At 39.2% G+C, this 23,673-nt stretch overlaps 1 protein-coding gene across 1 annotated transcript in view; it reads left to right on the top strand.

The window, feature by feature from the left end:
• The first annotated feature begins 202 nt into the window (after nt 1–202).
• The window catches only part of LOC124275696 (atrial natriuretic peptide receptor 1-like), a 70,341-nt gene continuing 46,870 nt past the window's right edge, over nt 203–23,673 (top strand). Inside the window, exons 1-2 of the mRNA XM_046711322.1 lie at nt 203–584; nt 12,051–12,170. Of these exons, the coding sequence (XP_046567278.1) occupies nt 341–584; nt 12,051–12,170 (364 nt within the window). The 5' untranslated portion in view covers nt 203–340. The remainder of the gene's footprint in view (nt 585–12,050; nt 12,171–23,673) is intronic.

Below are 23,673 nucleotides of genomic sequence, written 5' to 3'. Positions count from 1 at the left end.
CTACTAGCAGTTGTTTCTTGGACTCCACTTGAGGACCAATGAGGAATTGCAAGAGGATTGACACAATCGTAACGGGCACAGAAGAACAATCATTGCTGCTGCCACGATCAAGGGAGACACACGTTCTTGATTGCTGAAGTACATTGCTCCCTTGTCTCGCATAGCCACAGTTCATTCATGGACATCAAGCGTATGCAGTAGATACTTAGTGTTGGAGTCGTGCTGTATATCAAACAAGAAGGTGGAACTGGGGAGAATTGACCAACGAAGAACACCAAATTTGGAAGAAAATGTACCAACAAGCTCAAGTTGAAACTTTAGACGTGTGTGTAAACTAACGATGCGTATATGTTTTCTGTTGGTGGTAGTGCTAGGGCATGTGTGGGGTGTGGGAGCTGTGACGGAGTACAAGGTTGGGGTGATGCTCATCTCGGGGAGCGACGTCCCATACAGCTTCGAGAGGACCGGTCCTGCCATCAGACTGGCGTTTCAGAAGGTGAACAGGGAGATTCTCAACTCCAGTTACCAACTGGTCCCGGTGGAGAGGCCTTACGATGACATCTGTAGTGCTCGCAACGCCACAGGTAAACCCTCACATACGTGGGCTTTCTTTCAGAGGAGAAATGGGTTGGGATATACGTATATTGCACTTGGGATATACATATATTGTACCTGGGATATACCTGTATTGTACTTGGGATGTACATATATTGTACTTGGGGTATACCTATATTGTACTTGGGGTATACATATATTGTACTTGGGGTATACCTGTATTGTACTTGGGGTATACCTACATTGTACTTGGGATATACATATATTGTACTTGGGACATACATATATTGTACTTGGGGGGTAGACATATATTGTACTTGGGGTAGACATATATTGTACCTGGGATATACATATATTGTACTTGGGGTATACATATATACTTGGGACATACATATATTGTACTTGGGGGGGGACATATATTGTACTTGGGGTAGACATATATTGTGCTTTGGGATATACATATATTGTATTTGGGGATATACATATATTGACATATTGTACTTGATATATATATATTGGGGGTAGACATATATTGTACCTGGGATATACATATATTGTACTTGGGGTATACATATATTGTACTTGGGGTAGACATATATTGTACTTGGGGTATACATATATTGTACTTGGGGTATACATATATTGTACTTGGGGTAGACATATATTGTTCCTGGGATGTACTTATTTTGTACTTGGACTATACATATATATTCTACTTAGGACATACAAATATTGTACTAGGGATTTACATACATTGTACATATATTGTATACATGAAGCTTTATCAAGAATAGGATTACACACTTTTGCCATCAAGAGATACGAACCTATCGTTTCTCTCCACATCCTGGAATTTGTAAGTGTGAGTCAATGAGTATAGTTTTACGCCGCCGTTAGCACCAGACATTTTCCACACATGCACCCACCACGGGAATCAAACCCTAAACTTAAACGAGCAAACAGCTTTAAGCATCAGGCTATCCCATCGTCTTTATAAGACGATTCAGAAGGTAAATACAGCTTTATAAGACGATTCAGAAGGTGAATACAGCTTTATAAGACGATTCAGAAGGTAAATACAGCTTTTTATAAGACATCACGTTGTATACCTACCACTGCTGCTGCTACCAATACAACTTCTACTACAACTAGTACTCCTGTTACTAAGTAAGTAAGTAATAAAGTAAGTAAGTAAAACAGTAAGAAAGTAAGTAAGTGTTGCAGTAATATTGCAGCTATTTGAAACAAATACTTTCCTAATGAATAAAACCCACAGAAGATCGTTAAAGTCCGTTACCACAGGAAACATTAAGAAGAACTGAAATTCAAAACTTATCATTCTTCAAACATGCGAAATTAAGTGGTTAGAGACGGCATTGAAAAGTTCAGAAAATGTTTAAACATGATTAAAAGCGAATCAGAGCGAAATCAACACATTAAAAAAAAATGACTCTGAGAAGGAATACATTGCATAATCCTCTCCCTTAGGAGAGTCCAATGCGACACCTTTGGATCACAAGTTCATCTTCTCGATTTAAATTGGTAAGGGTATGAATCACAATCACGGTTGTATTCTTGTTTATTCCATCTTTGCTGCCAAATATTTCTCACGTATTGCCAAATATCGGGTTTTAGGTCAATGCATGGACCTTCTTGCATTGTACAAAATGAGTAAGTATTATATAATATTTTATAATATTCGGCTTTGTCTCAATGAAGTCGTTAGTGTATGTAGGTTTTACGTAGGCTCAGTATAATATAGCATTTGTTATTAGAACTTTAAAGAGTATTTTTGAACATACCTATTCTGGTACTTTTCCAAGAATAATCTAAACGAAACTAAATCACAATAGAAATAGTTGCAAACGCTTGTAGTTTGTCTAATGCTGAAAACAAGTAATATGACAACATTTTGACAATAAAAGTAATATTTTCCCCATGACTATAAATGTAACTGAAACCAAAATCTAAACTACTAGATTAAATCTACCAGACATATATAAAAATATTACAGATATGTAAGTAGTTTCAGGAAAATACCACGTCTTCACGCTACCGGGCACTGGGAAAACCCATATGGTGTGTCAACGCAACAGGAAACAAGGCGCTCTGCCAGTTAAAGACTGTTACAGTGCAATAAATATGTCGTTGTCCAAACAGTATCTTGATAATTGGCTCACGACATGACACATAACTCGTACGGTCTCGACACTTATCTCATAAAGAACCGTTTTAAATCATATAATTGATAAACCATCCGAATCACTGTGAACTTGATCCACTTTAACCATCAATGGCCTTTGAAGTTACGAACACTACGCTACGCGGATCTACACAGTATGTACATCGGTTTTCACGTTTATACTTCGATAAACGCAAAAATATTCAAGTCAATTCATAAATATATTAATATAATTGAAATTCATGAATGACGATAATTTTGAGCACGGGTATAGTATGGGTTTATATTATTATCGGATTTGTATAATGGATTCTGCTTTTAAGATTTATTGTTATTATTATTATTATAGAAAGCTTTAATCGCTCTAGTTAGAAGTCATATTCTTGTTGTCTTACGACAAGCATAGTTTGCTGAAGACCAAGCCATCTTCAAGGGTACCTTCTTACCACATGAGGTGGGGTAACCTACTGGTTAAAGCGTTCGCTCGTCACGCCAAAGACCCGGGTTTGATTCCCCACATGGGCACAATGTGTGAAGCCCATTTCTGGTGTCCCCCGCCGTGATATGGTTTCAAATGCATTCTGTTGTATGGTCGGTAACGAGTTCCAGATTCTGTACAAGCTTAATTGAATCGTTACAGTATTATTAGTGAGTGAGTGAGTTTAGTTTTACGCCGCACTCAGCAAAGTTCCAGCTATATGGCGGCGGTCTGTAAATAATCGAGTCTGGACCGGACAATCCAGTGATCGACAGCATAAGCATCGATCTGCGTAATTGGGAACCGATGACATAGGTCAACCAAGTCAGCGAGCCTGACCACCCGATCCCGTTAGTCGCCTCTTGCGACAAGCATGGGTTACTGAAGATCAATTCTAACCCGGATCTTCACGGGTTACAGTATCATTAACGCGCATCACATGGCAATTGTATCTTGCATTAATTTCTTATTTATCGGTTTGCCATCCTAGATGTTAATTGCTCAAGGGCAAAACCATTTTGATAATCTCGCTGAAGAAATTTAAAGTGACCGTTTCCATGTCCGAATATGTCAAGCATGTGTTCTTGAATCAGTATGATATGAAATAGGGATGATACCAGGTGGCCCTATCCCACCCCCATGGTGGCATACGTCACAAATACAAGCTAAGGCAAGTAAATTAACCGTAACATACCCAGAAACGTGTCGAGTACCATTCACAAAGAACATTGTCAATGCTGCATAAATGTTTGAAAATGACCTCCATATCCACATGTTTACCATAAACAATCAAAATATGAAATAAAAAAGGTAAACGTTTTGACTGCTATGTAAGAATTTTAGAGTCGCATTACTTGTTCATTTGTCTTTGAGATTTAAATTTTAATTATAACTGAGAGGTTTGAAGGCCCAATGAAGATTTTATTTCCAAAGATTCTAAAGATTTTATTGAATTGTTTTTAAAATTTAATCATATTCCTGTTCTGCTCAGTAAGCTCTTTTGTTCTTAACTTTTGTATTGTGATATGTCTGGTTATGTTCAGTCCTTGCGAGGCGTAACTTTTGTGTTACATATCACCTATTAAATGTCAACAGGTTATCCCGGACTGTCTTGACAAGTGGTTTGGTTTGCATAGAATACATTGTCATGATAGTCATAGTGACATATCGTCATGACAGAATGTTCACTTTTCAATAAATTTAAATATGATCACAGCTGCTGCTGTCATTGATTGTACTCGATACAAGTACCGTTACCTCGTTACGCTTATGTAATGCTCTGATTGCTATTTTACCTGAAGCATGAAATCGTTTATCACTTAGCACGCCAGCTCAGTAATCATTCAGCCTCGGGGAAAAAATTAGTAATCTTTAAGCAAAGCTGGAATACATCCGTCAGAACTGTTGTTAATTTATGCTATTTGTAAACGCTTTCATCGATTTGTCGATATCTCAGATCTACCAACGACGATTGTGATTCTTAGTTTGTTAGCATGACGTCAGTGATCATATTTTTGTGCAGAGGGTGCTTGGGTGCTAAGTCTCGAGAGAAGCATGTGTGAATACCACAGAGGGTGATGTGTGAATACTACAGAATGTTATGTGTGAATAACGTTGAAAGATATGTGTGAAACCGTAGTGTCGCGTCAACGCCTTAATAAGACAGCCATTCGCGAATAACGCGCATAATTATTTGTGAATACCGATCAGAATTATGTGTGAAACCATAGAGGATTATGTTTGAACACCATGGAGAGTTATGTTTGAATACCGTAGATAGTTGTGTGGAGATTAGTATGTGAACGCCGTAATGAGTTATGTCTGGATATCTTGGAGAGTTATATGTGAATACCGTAGGTAGTTATGTCTGAATACAATGGAGAGTTATGTCTGAATACCTTGGAGAGTTATGTCTGAAAACCTTGGAGAGTTATGTCTGAATACCGTAGGTAGTTATATCTGAATACAATGGAGAGTTATGTTTGAATACCATGGATAGTTATGTCTGAATACCGTAGGTAGTTATGTCTGAATACCATGGATAGTTATGTCTGAATACCGTAGGTAGTTATATCTGAATACCTTGGAGAGTTATGTCTGAAGACCATGGAGAGTTATGTCTGAATACCGTAGGTAGCTATGTCTGAATACCTTGGAGAGTTATGTCTGAATACCATGGATAGTTATATGTGAATACCGCAGATAGTTATGTCTGAATACCATGGAGAGTTATGTCTGAATACCATGGAGAGTTATGTCTGAATACCGTAGGTAGCTATGTCTGAATACCTTGGAGAGTTATGTCTGAAGACCATGGAGAGTTATGTCTGAATACCATAGATAGTTATGTCCGAATACCTTGGAGAGTTATGTCTGAATACCATAGATAGTTATGTCCGAATACCATGGATAGTTATGTCTGAATACCATAGATAGTTATGTCCGAATACCATGGATAGTTATGTCTGAATACCTTGGAGAGTTATGTCTGAATACCATAGATAGTTATGTCCGAATACCATGGAGAGTTATGTCTGAATACCATAGATAGTTATGTCCGAATACCATGGATAGTTATGTCTGAATACCGCAGATAGTTATGTCTGAATACCATGGATAGTTATGTCTGAATACCATAGATAGTTATGTCCGAATACCATGGATAGTTATGTCTGAATACCGCAGATAGTTATGTCTGAATACCTAGCAGGGTTGTGTCTGAATACCATAGCGAGTTATGTCTGAATACCGTAGATAGCTATGTCTGAATACCATGGATAGTTATGTCCGAATACCTTGGAGAGTTATGTCTGAATACCATAGATAGTTATGTCCGAATACCTTGGAGAGTTATGTCTGAATACCATAGATAGTTATGTCCGAATACCATAGATAGTTATGTCTGAATACCGCAGATAGTTATGTCTGAATACCATAGATAGTTATGTCTGAATACCATAGATAGTTATGTCCGAATACCATGGAGAGTTATGTCCGAATACCATGGAGAGTTATGTCTGAATACCATGGATAATTATGTGTGAATACCTAGCAGGGTTGTGTCTGAATACCATAGAGAGTTATGTCTGAATACCGTAGATAGCTATGTCTGAATACCATAGCGACTTCTGTCTGCATAGGGTGGAGATTTATGTCTGTATAGCGTGGAGAGTATGTATCGTAGATAGCTGTCTGAACACCCTAGCGAGTTATATGTGAACACCGAAGAGAAGTATTCGTGAATGCCCAAAATATTTAACTGAGAATACCTTAGAGATTTGTGTGAAAACAGTAGAGAGTAACGTTTGAACACTATAACATCAAATTGTCATAACGTTACGAAATATAACCGTGTGTCACACAGAGAGACAACATGACACAGACATTACTTTATCAGATAATGGGCAGGTTTCTCAGTGGGATAATCCCCCTGGTTACAGATGACATCCGTCAGGGTCATACAGACTCAAATATGAAGGGTCAAGTTGGTTCGACATCCAGGATGTTCAAATAAACAAGACTTTCCACTTATCTATACATTAACCAGACATCAAAATCACTTGCTGACCGCCTACCCACAATAGCTATTTTCCTGTGTGAAGTCATTATTATCACATGTCTGTCGTATGAAGAAAATGGTATTATGTGTGTCCTGGAACAAGGAACCATGATTACATACAGCCACGTGCTGAGTCTCACCAGAACGTTTTGGGTGAGTGAGTTAGATGTGAACAGAATTTCTGTTGAGTCAGCTTCGATGTGATTAATGCCGCTAATATGTTCTCTTTGGTTAATCTCTATATATGATCATACTAACAAGCAAACAAACAAACAAACATACAGACAAACAAATGAACGAACGAATGGTAATGTACTAAATGTAAATTTTGCATCTTCTCACGAATAATGGACGCCTGGATCGTCCAGAGGTCAAAGCGTTCTCTCGTCTCGTCTGAGGCCCGGGTTCGATTTCCAACAATCTGTAAAGCCGATTATGGTGTGGCATTGCTGGACTTTCACTGATGTGGCGTGAAACTATATTCCCACACTAACGTCATCTTTATCATTTGTAGTTTGTACGAGTGTGATTCGTAAACATAATGAAGAAATCGGTAAACGATTGTCATTAGAGATTATACATTTTAGAAATTAATACAAAACTGCTCCTAATTTATATTCCGGTGATATTTTAGAAGCTGTAGTAATAACGAAATGTATCAAAACGTTGATGACGTTGATTTCAGTATGGCTACCTTGTAAGAATACAGAAGCTGAAATCAACGTTGTCTTCATAGATCCTACTTTATCAGCTGAAGTAATTCAGCATGATGAAGCGGAAGACAAATATGTATGTGGAGTGAGTGAGTGAGTTTAGTTTTACGCCTACTTTAGCAATATTCCAGCAATATCACGGGGTAAGCTACCCCAACGACCCTTTAACGTTGGAGAAAGCACCGCCCCCTACATACATGTACATTGAAGTCCTAGGCATCGTATGGACCGCCTCCGTGGTGTAGTGGTTAGAGCGTCCGCCCGGAGAGCGGAAGGTCGCGGGTTCGATCCCCGACCGCGTCATACCAAAAGACGTTAAAATATGGTACTTGTTGGTCCCTGCCTGGCGCTCGACATTAATGGGTACAACACGGACTGGTCGACTCGGAGTCAGTATACTGTGTCTGAGTGGGGTATTCATCCTTCACTGCGGCATGGTATCTCAGTGGGCTAGCCCTATAAAACCAGCTATCGTCTGGGCTAGTACAAGCAAGCGGCCATACACATACGCATGCACGTCGTCATATGAGCGAAATATTCTCAATCACGACGTTAAACCCAATTTCACCTCACCTCACCTAGGCATCGTATTGACTTGATCTGTCTCCAGCCAAAAACTGACCACTCCGTTTGCAATAACGGAGACAGAAATCAATGGCAGTTGTCCACTACCTTTCAGTAAATGGCCAGTGCTGAATGAAACAGAAATAGCTGAGAACGTGGCCTTCAAGAACAAATCATAAAATGTCGGTTTCCGGTGCTGAGCTTGACGTGAACATTCACTAAGTTCCACAGCCAGGCATAAATTGAACTGTTCTGTTCTGTGTACAAGGTGTTATTGCCGTAGGCTAATGCATTAACGTTTTGTAATTTCGCGTGGAAATTAGCCAGTATGATTTTCAATATCCTGACAGACTTCCGGTGTGCGTGGCTAATTTTTGCTTTACCTGATTGGCATCTGCAATCCGATAAAGGCAATCAGTACTATGCAATCTCGTTGTGATGAAAGTAGTTCTTGATGCAGGCGATAGAGTATCTGTGACATCCTCTCTCGTCTTGTTCTTACGAAAGTAGTTCGCACTGCAGGTGATGTAGAGTCTGTGATCACCTCTCTCATCTGGTAATTATGAAAGTACTTCACACTACAGGTGATGTAGAGTCTGTGACCACCTCTCTCATCTGGTAATTATGAAAGTACTTCACACTACAGGCGATGTAGAGTCTGTGACCACCTCTCTTATCTGGTAATTATGAAAGTACTTCACACTACAGGCGATGTAGAGTCTGTTACTACCTCTCTCATCTGGTATTATGAAAGTACTTCACATTTCAGTTGAATGTAGAGTCTGTGATCACCTCTCTTATCTGGTAATTATGAAAGTACTTCACACTACAGGTGATGTAGAGTCTGTGACCACCTCTCTCATCTGGTATTATGAAAGTACTTCACATTTCAGTTGAATGTAGAGTCTGTGACCACCTCTCTTATCTGGTAATTATGAAAGTACTTCACACTACAGGTGATGTAGAGTCTGTGACCACCTCTCTCATCTGGTATTATGAAAGTACTTCACATTTCAGTTGAATGTAGAGTCTGTGACCACCTCTCTTATCTGGTAATTATGAAAGTACTTCACACTTGACCACCTGTCTCATCTGGTATTATGAAAGTACTTCACATTTCAGTTGAATGTAGAGTCTGTTACCACCTCTCTCATCTGGTAATTATGAAAGTACTTCACACTACAGGTGATGTAGAGTCTGTGACCACCTCTCTTATCTGGTAATTATGAAAGTACTTCACACTACAGGTGATGTAGAGTCTGTGACCACCTCTCTCATCTAGTCATTATGAAAGTACTTCACATTTCAGTTGAATGTGCACTGCGACCAACTCTCTCATGTATTACTGATTCAAACGTAGTCCAAACGTGAGCTTCTGATCAAAAAGAGGGAGTTTAGTTTTACTCCCATTTTAGCAATATCCCAGCAATATCACGGCAGGGACACCAGAAATGGGCTTCACACGTTGTACCCATGTGGGGATTCGAACCCGAGTCTTTGGCGTGACGAGCGAACGCTTTAACCACTAGGCTACCCCACCGCCCCTGATCAAACTGACAAAGCTAATGAAATAATGTTATCCGCAGCGTTACTCGCTCGTCCTATTGTCACACAAGTCTGGTAACTAATCATAAGAAATATAGACACGTCAATACGAGAACGTACATCAATTTCAAAATACAGTATATTTACTGACCACTTACACCGCAATAAAAGGACACAGGATAGAAAACATATCATGGTAATTGTTATTGATCTGACCTTTAGAGTAAAATCACCTACGCACATGTTAACATCTGATTGCACGCTTTTCTGTACTATCAATAAACAAATATGGAAATTATTGAAAATTCAAAGTAAATACACGTAACTGGAGACACCTCATTAGATATCCTACAACCAGCAGAAAATCTATTACACGTCGTTTACTTTTGTCATAATAATACTCGACCTCAGCGCAAGAGGCTGAAAACAACAAAGTACTGTCTGAAAAAATATCGATTCTATGGAATACTGTAAGGGACATTCTCGCAATCTCGCATTCCCGCGATCTCGGCCTTTTGAAACAAGCTAAAAATGCCAAAAGTGCGAGAATGCGAGATCGCGAGAACGCGAGATTTGACAGCATGTACAAATGTCGCATTCTCGCGATATCGACTTTTGACAAAAAAGTGCTATGTACCAAAAACACGAGAATGCGAGATCGCGAGAACGCGAGATTTTGGCCAAATCTCGCGTTCTCGCGATCTCGCATTCTCGCTCTTTTGGCATTTTTAGCTTGATTCCAAAGGACGAGATCGCGAGAATGTCCCTGACAGTATTCCATACGATTGTCACATTTTCACTAAACAGGTAGTGTTGTCATCACAGCTTGGAGAGGACATGGAGTCATATGTGTAAACATAAAGCATACCGTTAACAAAATATTGTATGCGTTCTTCCAGCGTTGGATAAGGATCTCTGGTGCAGATACATAACACCACGGTCAATATTTTACCCGTGTTAGAATTTGTCTTTAGCAACCCATGCTTGTGGTAAGAAACGACTAACCGGATCGGATTGTCAGACTCGCAGACTTGTTTTACACATGTCGATGCTCATGCTGTTGATCACTAGGTTGTCTGGTCCACACCCGATTATTTACAGACTGCCGCCATATAGCTGGAATATTGTTGAGTGCGGCGTTCAACAACATACAGCCAATCAATCCTAGAACAGCCTCTTGGATCGTTGGTATACTGTTACAAAAGTGTGAATCTGAGCTATATTGTGTACATTCTGCTGAGATAGCATTTGCATTTTCCCAACACCATTACATAGCAATTCCTCTTTGTCCTCATTCCATGTAACGTTTCTTCACGATATCGATGTAAGTAATAACGCGTCCCATTATCTGTCAATGAAACTGTAATGAGATAAATGCACGATACCATGACTAGAAATAGCGGGTGACTTATTCAGCCTCTTTGTTCATTCTCGCTGCTAAATGGGTCGACGAAAGCAAACGAAGTCCACGTTTATAGCTTTTAACGACATACTGCCATGTAAAAGATCTATTGTAATGCTGTCTGGGTTATACTCATTCTATATACCTATCTGCTTGTCCCATTTAGGAAAGAGACGCGTGAAAAGTTAGAATTGGTCTACAGAGGTGAGGTGAAATTGGGTTTAACGTCGTGATTGAGAATATTTCGCTCATATGACGACGTGCATGCGTGTGTATGTGTATGTGCGGCTGCTGGTACTAGCCCAGACGTAAGCTGGTTTTATAGTGCTAGCTCACTGAGATACCACGCCGCAGTGAAGCATGAATACCCCATTCAGACACAGATTACTGACTCCGAGCCGACCAGTCCTTGTTGTACCCATTAATGCCGAGCGCCAGGCAGGGACCAACAAATACAATATTTTAACGTCTTTTGGTATGACGCGGTCGGTGATCGAACCTGCGACCTTCCGCTCTCCGTGGGGACGTTCTAACCACTACACCACGGAGGCGGTCTGGTCTACAGAAACCCATGCTTGTCGTAAGAGGCGTCTAACGGCATTTGGTGGTCAGGCTCGCTGACTTGGTTGACACATGTCCCCGTATCCCAATTATGTAGAGCGATGCTCATGCTGTTAATAACTGGATTGTTTGGTCCAGACTCGATTATTTACAGACCGCCGCCATTTAGATGAAATATTGCTGAGTGCGGCGTTACACAACAAGCAAACAACACAGACTATAGGCATAATCCCAGAATCAATATCTTAAACAAATCTTGAGAGAGTGTAATGAAAAGAGGTGGCCATCCCTACGGAAACATCGTTGTACTTCTTCCCTTGCTGAACTCTATATATTGGCATAGAATACAGAATTTCTGCTCGTCAAAAGTGAAAATTGGAAATCGAAGCGAAAAAAAAATCAATCCCCCCCAAAAAAAAACAAATACAAAAAGGAATCATAAAAAAACAATCAAAAGTCGTTCTAATTTAATTTGTTTTTTCTATTTATAGGAGTGGCTGCTGATCTGTTCTACAGAGAAAATATCATTGCTCTGGTTGGTCCGGCTTGTGCATATGCTTTGGACGGCGTTGCGCGATTGGCTGGCTTCTGGAACATCCCCATAGTAACAGGTAAAAATTCCATTGTCCTTACATATCGGGGGTTGATGACACTACTCGTGCAAGGATAGTTATTCATGCGATCAACCTCTTGGTTACTTAGACAGGTTGTGGAGCATCTCAAAAACAAAGACAAATATACATAGGTTTCATAATTGATGATGACGGAGACCACGACATCTTTCTTCGATATATTTAATTTGAAGATATATCATGGTTGTTGCATATACACAAATATACATATATCATAATTGGTTGAGGTTACGCATCTTTCTTCGGTGGATACAGATATCATGGTTGTGGTTAGCACCGGATGTTTTGGCGACACTTTAGTGATATTTTTTATGTTTTGGTTAAATCAAATGTTCAAGTGCGCGTTCTCTTTTATCAGGCAGTTGTCAGAATTGCTGTTTGTTGCGTAAAAACATAATATGCATTCACTTTGGCGTTCACGCCGAAGACCTGGTTTCTACTCGATAGATAGTGTGGAGCCCATTCCCTCGCCATGATATTGCTGGAATATTGCTAAAAACTGCGTCAAACCATGCTCATTCATTAACTCATGCATTCAACACTCTCTCTTTCAACGGGGCGGTGGGGTATCCTAGTGGTTAAAGCGTTCGCTCGTCACGCCGATGACCTGGGTTCGATTCCCCACATGGGTACAATGTGTGAAGCCCAACTAAACTCACTCACTCTCTTTCAACGCCTAGCAGATGGACAGAGATTAGATGTAGTGATGCATGGTCGTCATGAATGGTGTCGGAATTGGAGCCACTATCCCATCTCTGTACGCAGTGCAGTGAGATTTCCCACAATAACGTGTAATCGTGTCCCTGCTGTAGCTGTAATTCCACCCCACACCATTATGGAACCACCACCGAATCGATTATGGGCCACAACAGTAGCATCTGCAAAACGTTCCCGACATCGTCTGTAGATTCTCACGAAATGAAACATTAAACCGGCTTTCATCAGTAAAAAAAAGACTGAGGACCACTGACGTTGATTCCAGCGCTGATGACGTGTGCACCATAGTAAACATGCTTGGCGGTGACGTGCTGTCAATGGTGGACGAACAGCTGGACGTCAGGAACGGAGACCAGCTGAACGTAACCTGCTTCTTACTGTTGTCTGACTAAAGCGGACGTCGGTGGCGTTAAAGAGTTCATCTCTCAACTGGCGTGACGTCAGAAATCGGTTGCGTAGAGCAAGGTTGACGAGGTAATGGTCCTGTCTCAGTGTGATAACCTTAGGACGCCCAGCTCTTTGGGCATAAGCAACAGTTCCGGTCGACTAATGCCGCTGCCAGAGTCTCCCAATTACGCTCTGAGCGACGTTAAAATGTGCAGCAACCTGACGTTGGCTACTACCCGCCTGGAGCATGCCAATAGCTCGACTTCGATTTTCAATACTCAAAAAACGTCGCATTCTTACAAGTGGATTTTACTGTCAACGAGGCCTGAAAGCACGCGCTTCTGCCCCTGTTTGCACGTGCCCACACGATATGGACGTGCGAATCGTGTGATGGGTTTGGGTTCGATTGTAACGATCTGTGGTCGAGCATGGAAATCGTCAATTGTTGGAATAATTATCACCGTTTGCTTACTTTTTTCATCATTTTCTGTGGTTTAAATTTTGTTCCCAGTACTTATGTCATAATCGTTAATCATGATTGTAACCTCTAACAACTAAAGTTTGTCTTACTGTCAACCCTAAATATAAGTAAACAAGCTTTAATTTCTATCAGTCATTCATATGGGCGCCTCTTCAATCTAAGACATCCTCCCTTAAACACCAACATTACAAAATCCGAAGCGTGGTTTTTCATTCTGACACATTGTGGTGAATGTTGGACGCGGAAACAGTTAGTGCGTCGCCATGGAAACAAACTCAAATTGGAGCATTTCATTAATAATTGAAAAACAATTTCCTCCTGATTGTTATTTATTTCTAGCTGTTTAGTCCTTGGTAATCCAGAATCTAAACAAGACTGCGTCTCAGGGTAACTAGTTGTTATTGTTCTGGAAGGAAACAATATTGTGTTGGTAGAATTCACGCGCAAGTCAAATCAAATCATTTTTTAAGTCACGTTCAAGTCAATTATATATACCATTTATGTAATTTCAAGTCAATAACAATTTATATAACTTTCAAGTCTGCTGTCTGAAATGTTCACGTCAGTTTTAAGTCAGTTTCTAGCGACGCTCAAGTCAGTAAACTACAGTTAATTACTTCAAATATTTACTAAATGTGGCGAAAAGGCATTTTTACTTTGAAGCCATAAAAATATACTCCACGTCACGCAAGTAAATGTGACGCGATTGTGACGTAATGACAGTAGAGCTTTAAACATATAACAATGCAAAATGAACGGCTTATCAAAGTATAAGATGTATAAGACGGCATCTTGTAACAACTGAGGCAACAAAGACCCTGGTCAATGGTCTAATAACATCAAAACTGGATTATTGTAACAGTTTGGTGCAGGGCATTAGTGACAGACATCTATCCCGACTACAAATGGTCCAAAACACAGTGGCTAGGATCATTACCAAAACTAGAAAGTTTGCGCATATATATCACCCATCCTTAGAGTGCTTCACTGGCTGCCCATCAGAGCCAGTTAAAAGATGGTTATCTCGAGCGGTTATCTCCCTTAGATATTACAATCCCTTTTACATTTCGAACCCAGTTGTGATACTTGATCATGGTAGCATCATACCGTGCTTTAACGATCTTTGAACTGAATCATCAGAGATTTCCAATTGCATTAAATTGACAACCACAGTGATACGAGTATATCGAAAGCGCAACTATCTCGCTTACATTAGCCAAATAAAACTTGTGTCGAACTTCATCCCTTGTTTGCCTTCTCTTCATTTTTGGATATCATCTAACCTTGCATAACTCGAAATATCTACTTAGGGCCTTCACGTTAGACACAATGGTAAATAATGTAGTGGCGTGTGGTCATTGAGCTCAGGTCACAAATCAGGTAAAGTTAAGCAACGTCGAGCGCGGAGAGTCCTTGGATGGGTGTTTGGTAGCTTGACACTTGAGAGTTTCTAGGACTTCTGTCCCGCCCCACAACGAAGCACATGTGGTCTCACCTTGGACAAGTGAGCTTGTTCAAAATTGCCTCTGTTCACCCAGCAGAAAATGGGTACCCGGTGGGATATGACAAGTCACTATTTACCTTCTAACGCCTCACAGGCAGCTTGGGTTATCCGGGGTAATAATGTGCTGTGCTATTCATTACTAGCGCTATGAGCATACCTAGTGTGGAGTATGGCGCTATATAAATGGACACATTGTTATTTATTATTAATAAAGACATTATGGAAAGCTTGATGATTAACATGGACATGTTCTGGCAACAAAACAATTCAGGTGTCCATGTGAATTAGAGAGAAGTACAGAGTCTTGTCGACCGAGTCTATTGGCCCGGTGTTAAAGATTAATCAACAGATGTCGTGACCAGACGTATTGCTATGAGACCCTGATATTATTAACATGATTCTGATGGATTTCATTCAGTCCAAGCTATTCAGAGAAATATAATCACCAATCAATTACGATACAGCTAGTAACACATGGTGCATCGGCTTCACAGAACATTAACAAAAGAATATTTCGATAAGCTATCTGGAAGGATATATGTATAATATCTTCAATCTAAAGATCTAGGATTGCGCATTTACTCCAATTCCCCTTTTTTGACATCCCGGGTAAGTGAGTGAGGGCCGCCTGCAGTCTAACCTCGTTATCTCGAATTCTGTTAACTCGAAGGGCAGTGGTGTAGCCTAGTGGTTAAAGCGTTCGCTCGTTAAAGCTTGGTCCTGCGTATTCCATTTTTAGTCAGCATTATCGGTTGTGTCGAACATCGGATAACTCGAGGTATTCAGTCACGTTCCTTCATCTTCGACACAGCGGTGTTTGGCTACATGTTTTACTGACAACGTCAACATCTGATGCCGTAATAGCAAGATTCTTACGCGATCGTGCGAACAAGCAGCGTTCTCATTGTAATAATACGTGTAAAATGATAATACGTACACAATAGAACGTCTTCGGGGCGGTGGGGTAGCCTAGTGGTTAAAGCGTTCGCTCGTCACGTAGAAGACCCGGGATCGATTCCCAACATGGGTACACTGTCTAAAGCCCATTTCTGGTGTCCCACGCCATGATATTGCTGGAATATTGCTACAAGTGGCGTAAAACGAAAACTCACTTACTGAATCTTCTTCAAGTAGGACAGTACATTTCCTACAGAACTCGTCCGGATACAAATACATTGACATTACCGAATAATTGCATCTCCAGGTGTTATTGTGTCGCGAGTGGAAGCACAATTGTGCGTTTCGATGCGTGATGCAATACACGAAGTTGTGATGAGAGGATATATAATGCTGATATAAAGGATGTATAATGCTCGTATAAAGGATATATGATGCTCATGTGAGGATATATAATTCTCATATAAAGGATATAATCCTCTATAAAGGATGCATAATGTTTATTTAAAGGATATATAATAATACATAAAGGATATAATGATGTTTATGTAAAGGATATACAATACACTTGAAGGATATATAAAGTTTGTAAAGGATAATACTATTTAAAGGATATATATGTTATGTCAAGGATAGAAGAAGAAGAAGAAGAGCTTTATTCAGTATTTATGGCCACATGACCAAAAGTACAATTCAATAAGCAAAATATAGCACATGGTCAGGAGAACAATTTACAATTTATACAGGTAAATATAGTTTAAGATAAAATGATACTCATCTTGTATCAAATTACAATTACATTTATCACATTTAATGGAATCAGCATTTACCTTATTAAAACGGTTGTGTTGAATTTTAAGTTTATGACTCATGCATCTGAATTTAAATAAAACTCGTAAGAGATCTTTATCATAGCAAAAACTCTGATATATATTTTCCGGTTCAAGTACAGATTTATATGATGAGTAATGATTTAAGAATGATGAAGAAGTGATTTTTGCATACCAATTCTGTATATCTATATCTTTACATCTCTGTTTAAAAACACTTATAAAACTTGTTACATCGCCACAATCTTGCGATAACCACACAAAGAAGAAAACCCAGAGTGAAATAAAAGTAAACGTACATGGGATACCCAGTTGCGACCACCATTGTCGTCGTATGTTTTTAACATTTCATAACATGCCTTTGGAATACGATAACTTTCCATATTCAGGAGTCTACACCAGTACTTTATACAACAGGTGAAATACTGTACACAAAGATGGCTTCTACCTGTTTCACCGAGTACAATATTTGAAGATACAGTTTTGCTAACACGAAGATATCTTTTGAAATAATAACTTTGTATTTTTTCAATGTTTGCACGATAGGTAAACCCCCATATTTCTGCACCATGTCAAGGATATAATGCTCTATAAAGGATATATAATGCTCATGTAAAGATATAATGCTCATGTAAAGATATAATGCTCATATGAAGGATATATAATGCTGATATAAAGGATATATACTGCTTAAACATCATGTGTATCTTCTAGAGTGGCAGGGGCGTGTTGTTAATAAGACAACAATCCTTTATTATTAATTTTATTGGATAATTCAATATGAAGTTTTCACGTTTTCATTGATCTTCAGTCCTCATTTGAGACAACAACGAAATCGTGAAGTGGAATCGCTTAATTGAATAATGCATTTCATCGTATTCCATTCAGTTACATCGATGCTCATGATGTCAATCACTGGATTGTCTGGCCCAGTCTCGATTATGTAAAGACTTGCATATATTGCTGAGACCAGTGTTAAGAATTGTCAACAAACAGACAAATTAGCACACATTTTTACTGGATATTTGTAGCGTCTAAGTGCCTCATTATTTGTAGTTCCATACAAGATAATCATTCGGAGCATGGGTGTTTTTCCTGGTTTAGATTATTACTGGAAGGGACGAATACCTGCTTATCAACAATAATGCAATTGTTCAGTGAAACGAAATAAGAAATCTTGTTTATCCCAAGTACTCTGAAAAACAGCTGAACACGCATCATTCGCTGAACAATCGGTACTCTTTAGTCTTGTTGATGCTTTAAACAAGTCATTACATATGTATCTAACTTACTAAAAGACAGTTAGACGAATTATACTTTAATTTAAGTTCCTGGTCAAATTACAATTGACGTTTATATGGCATTTACGAGAGTGGCATCTAATTCTAATTTACTGAAGAACATCTAATTTATGAGACAGTTTTCTAATTTACTGAAGAACATCTTATTTATGAGACAGTTTTCTTTAAGTCTGTTACTTCCAATGAATGGGCATTAAATACAACGAAGCAACAGAAATGTTTTTGATGTTATATTAAAAATGCAACATGTTCGTTTTTCTCACATTAGCATATATCATTATCGCTTAAACATATTCGAAAGAAGCCACTCAGAACATTATTTTCTCGAATAAATAAGATCAATATTATTTAATTGTTTGGGGTATTTTTGGTTCTTGTTAAAACATATCGGATGTAATAATGTAGGTTGTAGATTAACTTTATAGACCCATGTGAAATTACAAGTACTTGTTAATTACCAGAATTTTTATAGTTATTGAAAAATATTCACTACTCAATATTAACATAAGCCATTCTGAATATTACGGCTAAAATGTCCATTTATGGAAGATTGTTTTACTCCTAGGCAAGTCGTACTTGAGTCTAATGATGATGTTGACTGAGATGACGAGACTAGTTTCAGCAACTTTACCCCTGAATTGTTATTCCGTTTCGTGTCGTCGAGGGGTTTATAACATGTACGAGGGGCTATAAAAGGTTTTGAGTCTAAAATACTTCTGATATGTGCATGATAAAAATAACTGTACGATATTGAAAAATGGTTTACATCATTCACATAAACGTAATATTGACATGCACATGTCCCTATAGTCTGTTTGCAGGGAAAACCTACCGATGAATTTCACTTTAAACAAAAACGTAAATCAAATAAAGTGAAATTAGAAGTGCGAATCCTCATGATTTTACCTTGCCAACTGAACATTTAAATCTCAGAATTTTATTCAACTTAGGATATAAGTTGTTTAACAAACGATCATAGTTTCAAATCGCTATTATTGGTTTGTATTACAAGGGTGTGTGCACATTAAATGAAACACCGAGAACGAGTAGGGTTGGTCTAAGTTAACGCTCATCACGTACTGAACGTGCATTTGTATCACTGTTCCAATTACTGCGTTTACTCCCTTGTAATACAAACCAATAATAGCGATTTGAATCTATGATCGTCTGTTAAACAACTTTTATCCTAAGTTGAATAAAAATCTGAGATTTAAATGTTCAATTGGCAAGGTAAAATCATGAGGATTCGCAATCTTAATTTCACTTTATTTGATTTACTTTTTGTTTAAAGTGACATTCATCGGTACGTTTTCACTGCAAACAGACTATAGTTTCCGGTCACGTCTAATCACCCCTATAGCCCTATATCCCCTCCTATTGTTGCAGCTGAAGAATATTACCTCATTCGAGGTACAAACGCCATTGTGGCGAAGTTGCCGGGTCTATGTGAATGGTTCGAGTTATTCGACGTTCAACACAACCGTAAAATTACAGTATAGAAGGAATACTTTGGGGCCAAGCTTTTACTTCGAAACAACCATAGCTCGACACATCAAAGGTCGACTCAGAGATGTTTGATTGTAGTTGATAAATGGAAATTACTTAAATATATGTCATTCGATTACATACAATATTTTAGTTATGACATAGCAAGTCACTGTCAGGGATCAGACTGGAGCGATCTACGTCTTTTGCATGTTTCGCGAAATCCACGTCTGGTGTTGTGAAACCAATGATCATAATCAGGTCGCATCTGGGATTCGAACACATGTCTTGCTCAACAGCAAACACGAGGTCAGGCCCGGAACCCTGCATACCGAAAATCGCCGACCTTGAGGTTAAGGTTGAAAGTGCCCGTAATATAACGTCGCTATTATATACACAGCATAAAACATTACTTAAACGTTTCCAAGATCATTTAGTCTGGCAATTAAACGTTCTCTTTTCGTACCGACGTTCGTGGCTAGATTCTTCACTCACTCACTCACTCACTCACTCACTCACTCACTCCAGTGAATAGGAAGTACTCACAGTTTACACTGGTTGACCTAACAATGAAAGCTCTGTACGGAGAATGGACGGAGAATCAGTACTGATCTACATATCATAAGATGATGTATACATTGATTTGCTTGTGTTAACCTATTGATATACCGATTTGTCTGTAACAACCTATTGACAATTATTTTTATATATACAGATCAATTGATAATAATCTATGGACACAATTTCTTGGTCAAAACCAAGCGACATAACAAGCGAATCAATTACACTAACAGCTATTCTAAACAAACGGGCAAACGAAACAAACAATCGCATATGACGTGATCTTAGAATTTTAAAGCATTTTATAAGAAGAGAATGTGCTTTCCAAACCATGCAGGGTACATTCATGATGAACCTTTCCACGCACGAGAGTCCACGTTTCCCGTTGCGCCGAAATGTGCGGCGTAGAGTTGTCTCCCCTAATTGTAACCGGATGCGATGGTCGAAGAATCTAAGACCGCAAACATTTTGGTCTTTTCAGAACCATAGACTCACTCGTGAGGGTGAACTTCAGTGACGGACCTCTACCATCTGTGGATCTTGACCTCCCATTGAAACTGACTGACTGACTGAGGATAGTTTTTACGCCTTTTTCCTTAGCAATATTCCTTCAATATCACAGCGGGGGACACCAGAAATGGGCTTCACAAATTGTGCCCATGTGGGAATCGAACCCAGGCCTTTGCTGTGTGGAGCGAACGCTTTAACCACTGGGCTACCCCACCGCCCCCCTCCCATTGAAACATGTGCTAAGTGACATTCATCGTAAAGCTTCGTAAAGCTCCGAATTTCCTTTGAAAACATGGCGACAACAGAGTGTATGTAAACCATATCAGCGTCTGTACGATGGTTTGTGTAACGCCAGGCATATTAGACGCCCGTTTATGATATCATTAGGTTATTACCCCAGTCAATAATGATACTTCACTCCTTAACCCCACCCATATGAATAATGAGTATTTGATATATGTATATAATTAGACACAAGAACAGATTCATTATCTCAGACCATTTTGCGCAACAATTATAATCACGAATAGCTACGATAATAGCCAGGTCTTCGACCTATAGAGGTCAACAACTGTGCTTCATTATATTATACGAGTATACGTGACGTAGTGGAAGGAGAAACTAACTGGTTCTGATAGGAACATATCCCGTTCCACAACCCGTTCTTTGAAGATAATGATGATGGACATATATCGATAGTATAATATTAGAGTTACGATATTTACGACAATCGTATCTCTAAAATAGATTTAGGGAACGGTTGCTGGTTTATTACAGGCAAAGTCATACTTACGTTAGTGCAAACACGTGTACAATTACGCAAGTTCCGATCCCGTTTAAATATGGTAATTACGACAATCGTAAAACAAGGACGGTCACTTGGTACAGATGGGCCAAGGGTTAAAGAGAGGAAGTGTTACAAAATGGTCTTCGTGCGACTTGTTTAATAACTGTTACGGCCTTCACGTCTAATCGTTTACGTCGATCCTTGTCAAGAGACCTTGGCAACTTCTCTGGCACTTGACAGTATCTGTATTGACGTGCAAATATAAATTGGGAAGGTAGTAAATTCATGGATTTGTATGTAATAGATCTTTCCTGTGTAACAAACAAACAGAAATCATATATACGGTGTCATAGTTTTTACTGAAATTTCACACATTACGAAAGAACACGTCAATGTTTTCAAGGTCCATACTGGTATATTGTTGATGTAAACAGTAAAGTTCAGTTATAACGAACCCAAAGGGACCACTAATCCTAGTAAATAATAATAATAATAATAAGGGTACTTATATTGCGCAATACTCCATACCACAAAGGGGCATGCTCAAAGCGCGCACAAATGTTTAAAAACAAACACATCAAAATGTCATATGAATCAGTATTGTAGTAAATATGAGCTTGGAGAGAGTTAATGTTTATATCGACTGAAAAGGTATGTTTTGAGGTTACGCTTGAACACTTGAAGGGATGGAGCTGTACGTAATTTAAGTGAAAGTGAATTCCATAGTGCGGTTGCAACTGAAGCAAAAGAACGGGCACCAAGTGTCTTGAGGTTGAATGATGGCGGATCCAGCAGGTGTTGGTTACTGGATCTGAGGGCACGAGCAGGAGTGTATGGTGTGAGAAGATCACACAAGTATGAGGGAGACGTGGAGTTAACACACTGGTAAGCGAGAGTGAGTACCTTGAAATCAATTCTTTCATGGATCCGTAACCAGTGTAAGGAATCCAGAATGAACTGTACGTCACAAGACGGCTTAGAACGGCTAACCAGACTGGCAGCTTTATTTTGGAGAGATTGTAGGCGCTTTATCTGGGTTTTGGAGGCACGTGTAAGCAGACTGTTGCAGTAGTCCAATCTTGACAGAATGAGGGAGCGAACAAGCAGAGCGGTGGTGTCTTGGGTCAGTTGGTGGCGAATGCTGGATATATTACGCAGGTGATAGTGAATAGTTTTGCACAGCTGATTTATATGAGTTTCCATGGAGAGACTGCTATCCAAGTAGACTCCCAGATTTTTCACAACAGTGGAGAAAGGGATCGAAGAATCCCCAATCTTAAGATGATGAAAGTGACACTTTTTCAACGTAGCAGGTGGACCAAACAGTATTGCCTCTGTTTTACTGTCATTCATTTTCAGCATATTTGCTGTCATCCAGGACTTGACGTCACTGAGGCACAGCTCCATGTTGTGTATGGTGGAGGCTTGGTTATAACCGAAGTTCGTTATACGTATTTTTAATGAAATATACGGCAAGTGGTTGGGACCAAAAATAGTACGTTACAAGAGTATTCATTATAAACGTCGTTTACTTTTACTTTATGACGAGTGTTTATAGTTTATGTACGTTTCCGTGCAATTTCTACTACCACAATCAAGTTTAAAATGACATTTTGACCCACTAAAAATCCAGCCTTTATACAAAATGTCAACCGTGAAACTATGAAAAATATTTGACGTTAGATACTAAAACGTCACTACCTTCAGCGTCGTGCAAACAGATCTAACCATGGATGAAAAAACACACATAAAGCAGCGTGCAACAAATGTTGACAGATATACGTTTGGTTAGGTGATAAAATCCGGAAATATATTAGTTTGTGGGTGCCAACATGTCATTGACTTTGTCAACACTATTAGACATCCCATCATCTCACCCCATCATCTCTTAACGGAGAATCAGTTATTGTTATAGTGGCCTTTGGCGAGAATCATCATGAAATCGATAACCCGTTACGCTGACACTGGTTTTCACCTCGAACATATGTTTACTCGTAAATACAGCGTTAGTGTGCTCTTGTG

This window comes from Haliotis rubra, unplaced genomic scaffold (assembly GCF_003918875.1).
Source record: "Haliotis rubra isolate DU_JTF1 unplaced genomic scaffold, ASM391887v1 Scf201, whole genome shotgun sequence".
Classification (NCBI taxonomy): domain Eukaryota; kingdom Metazoa; phylum Mollusca; class Gastropoda; order Lepetellida; family Haliotidae; genus Haliotis; species Haliotis rubra.
The sequence above is the reverse complement of the archived record's forward strand: the minus strand, read 5'-3'. Positions and strand labels throughout refer to the sequence as shown.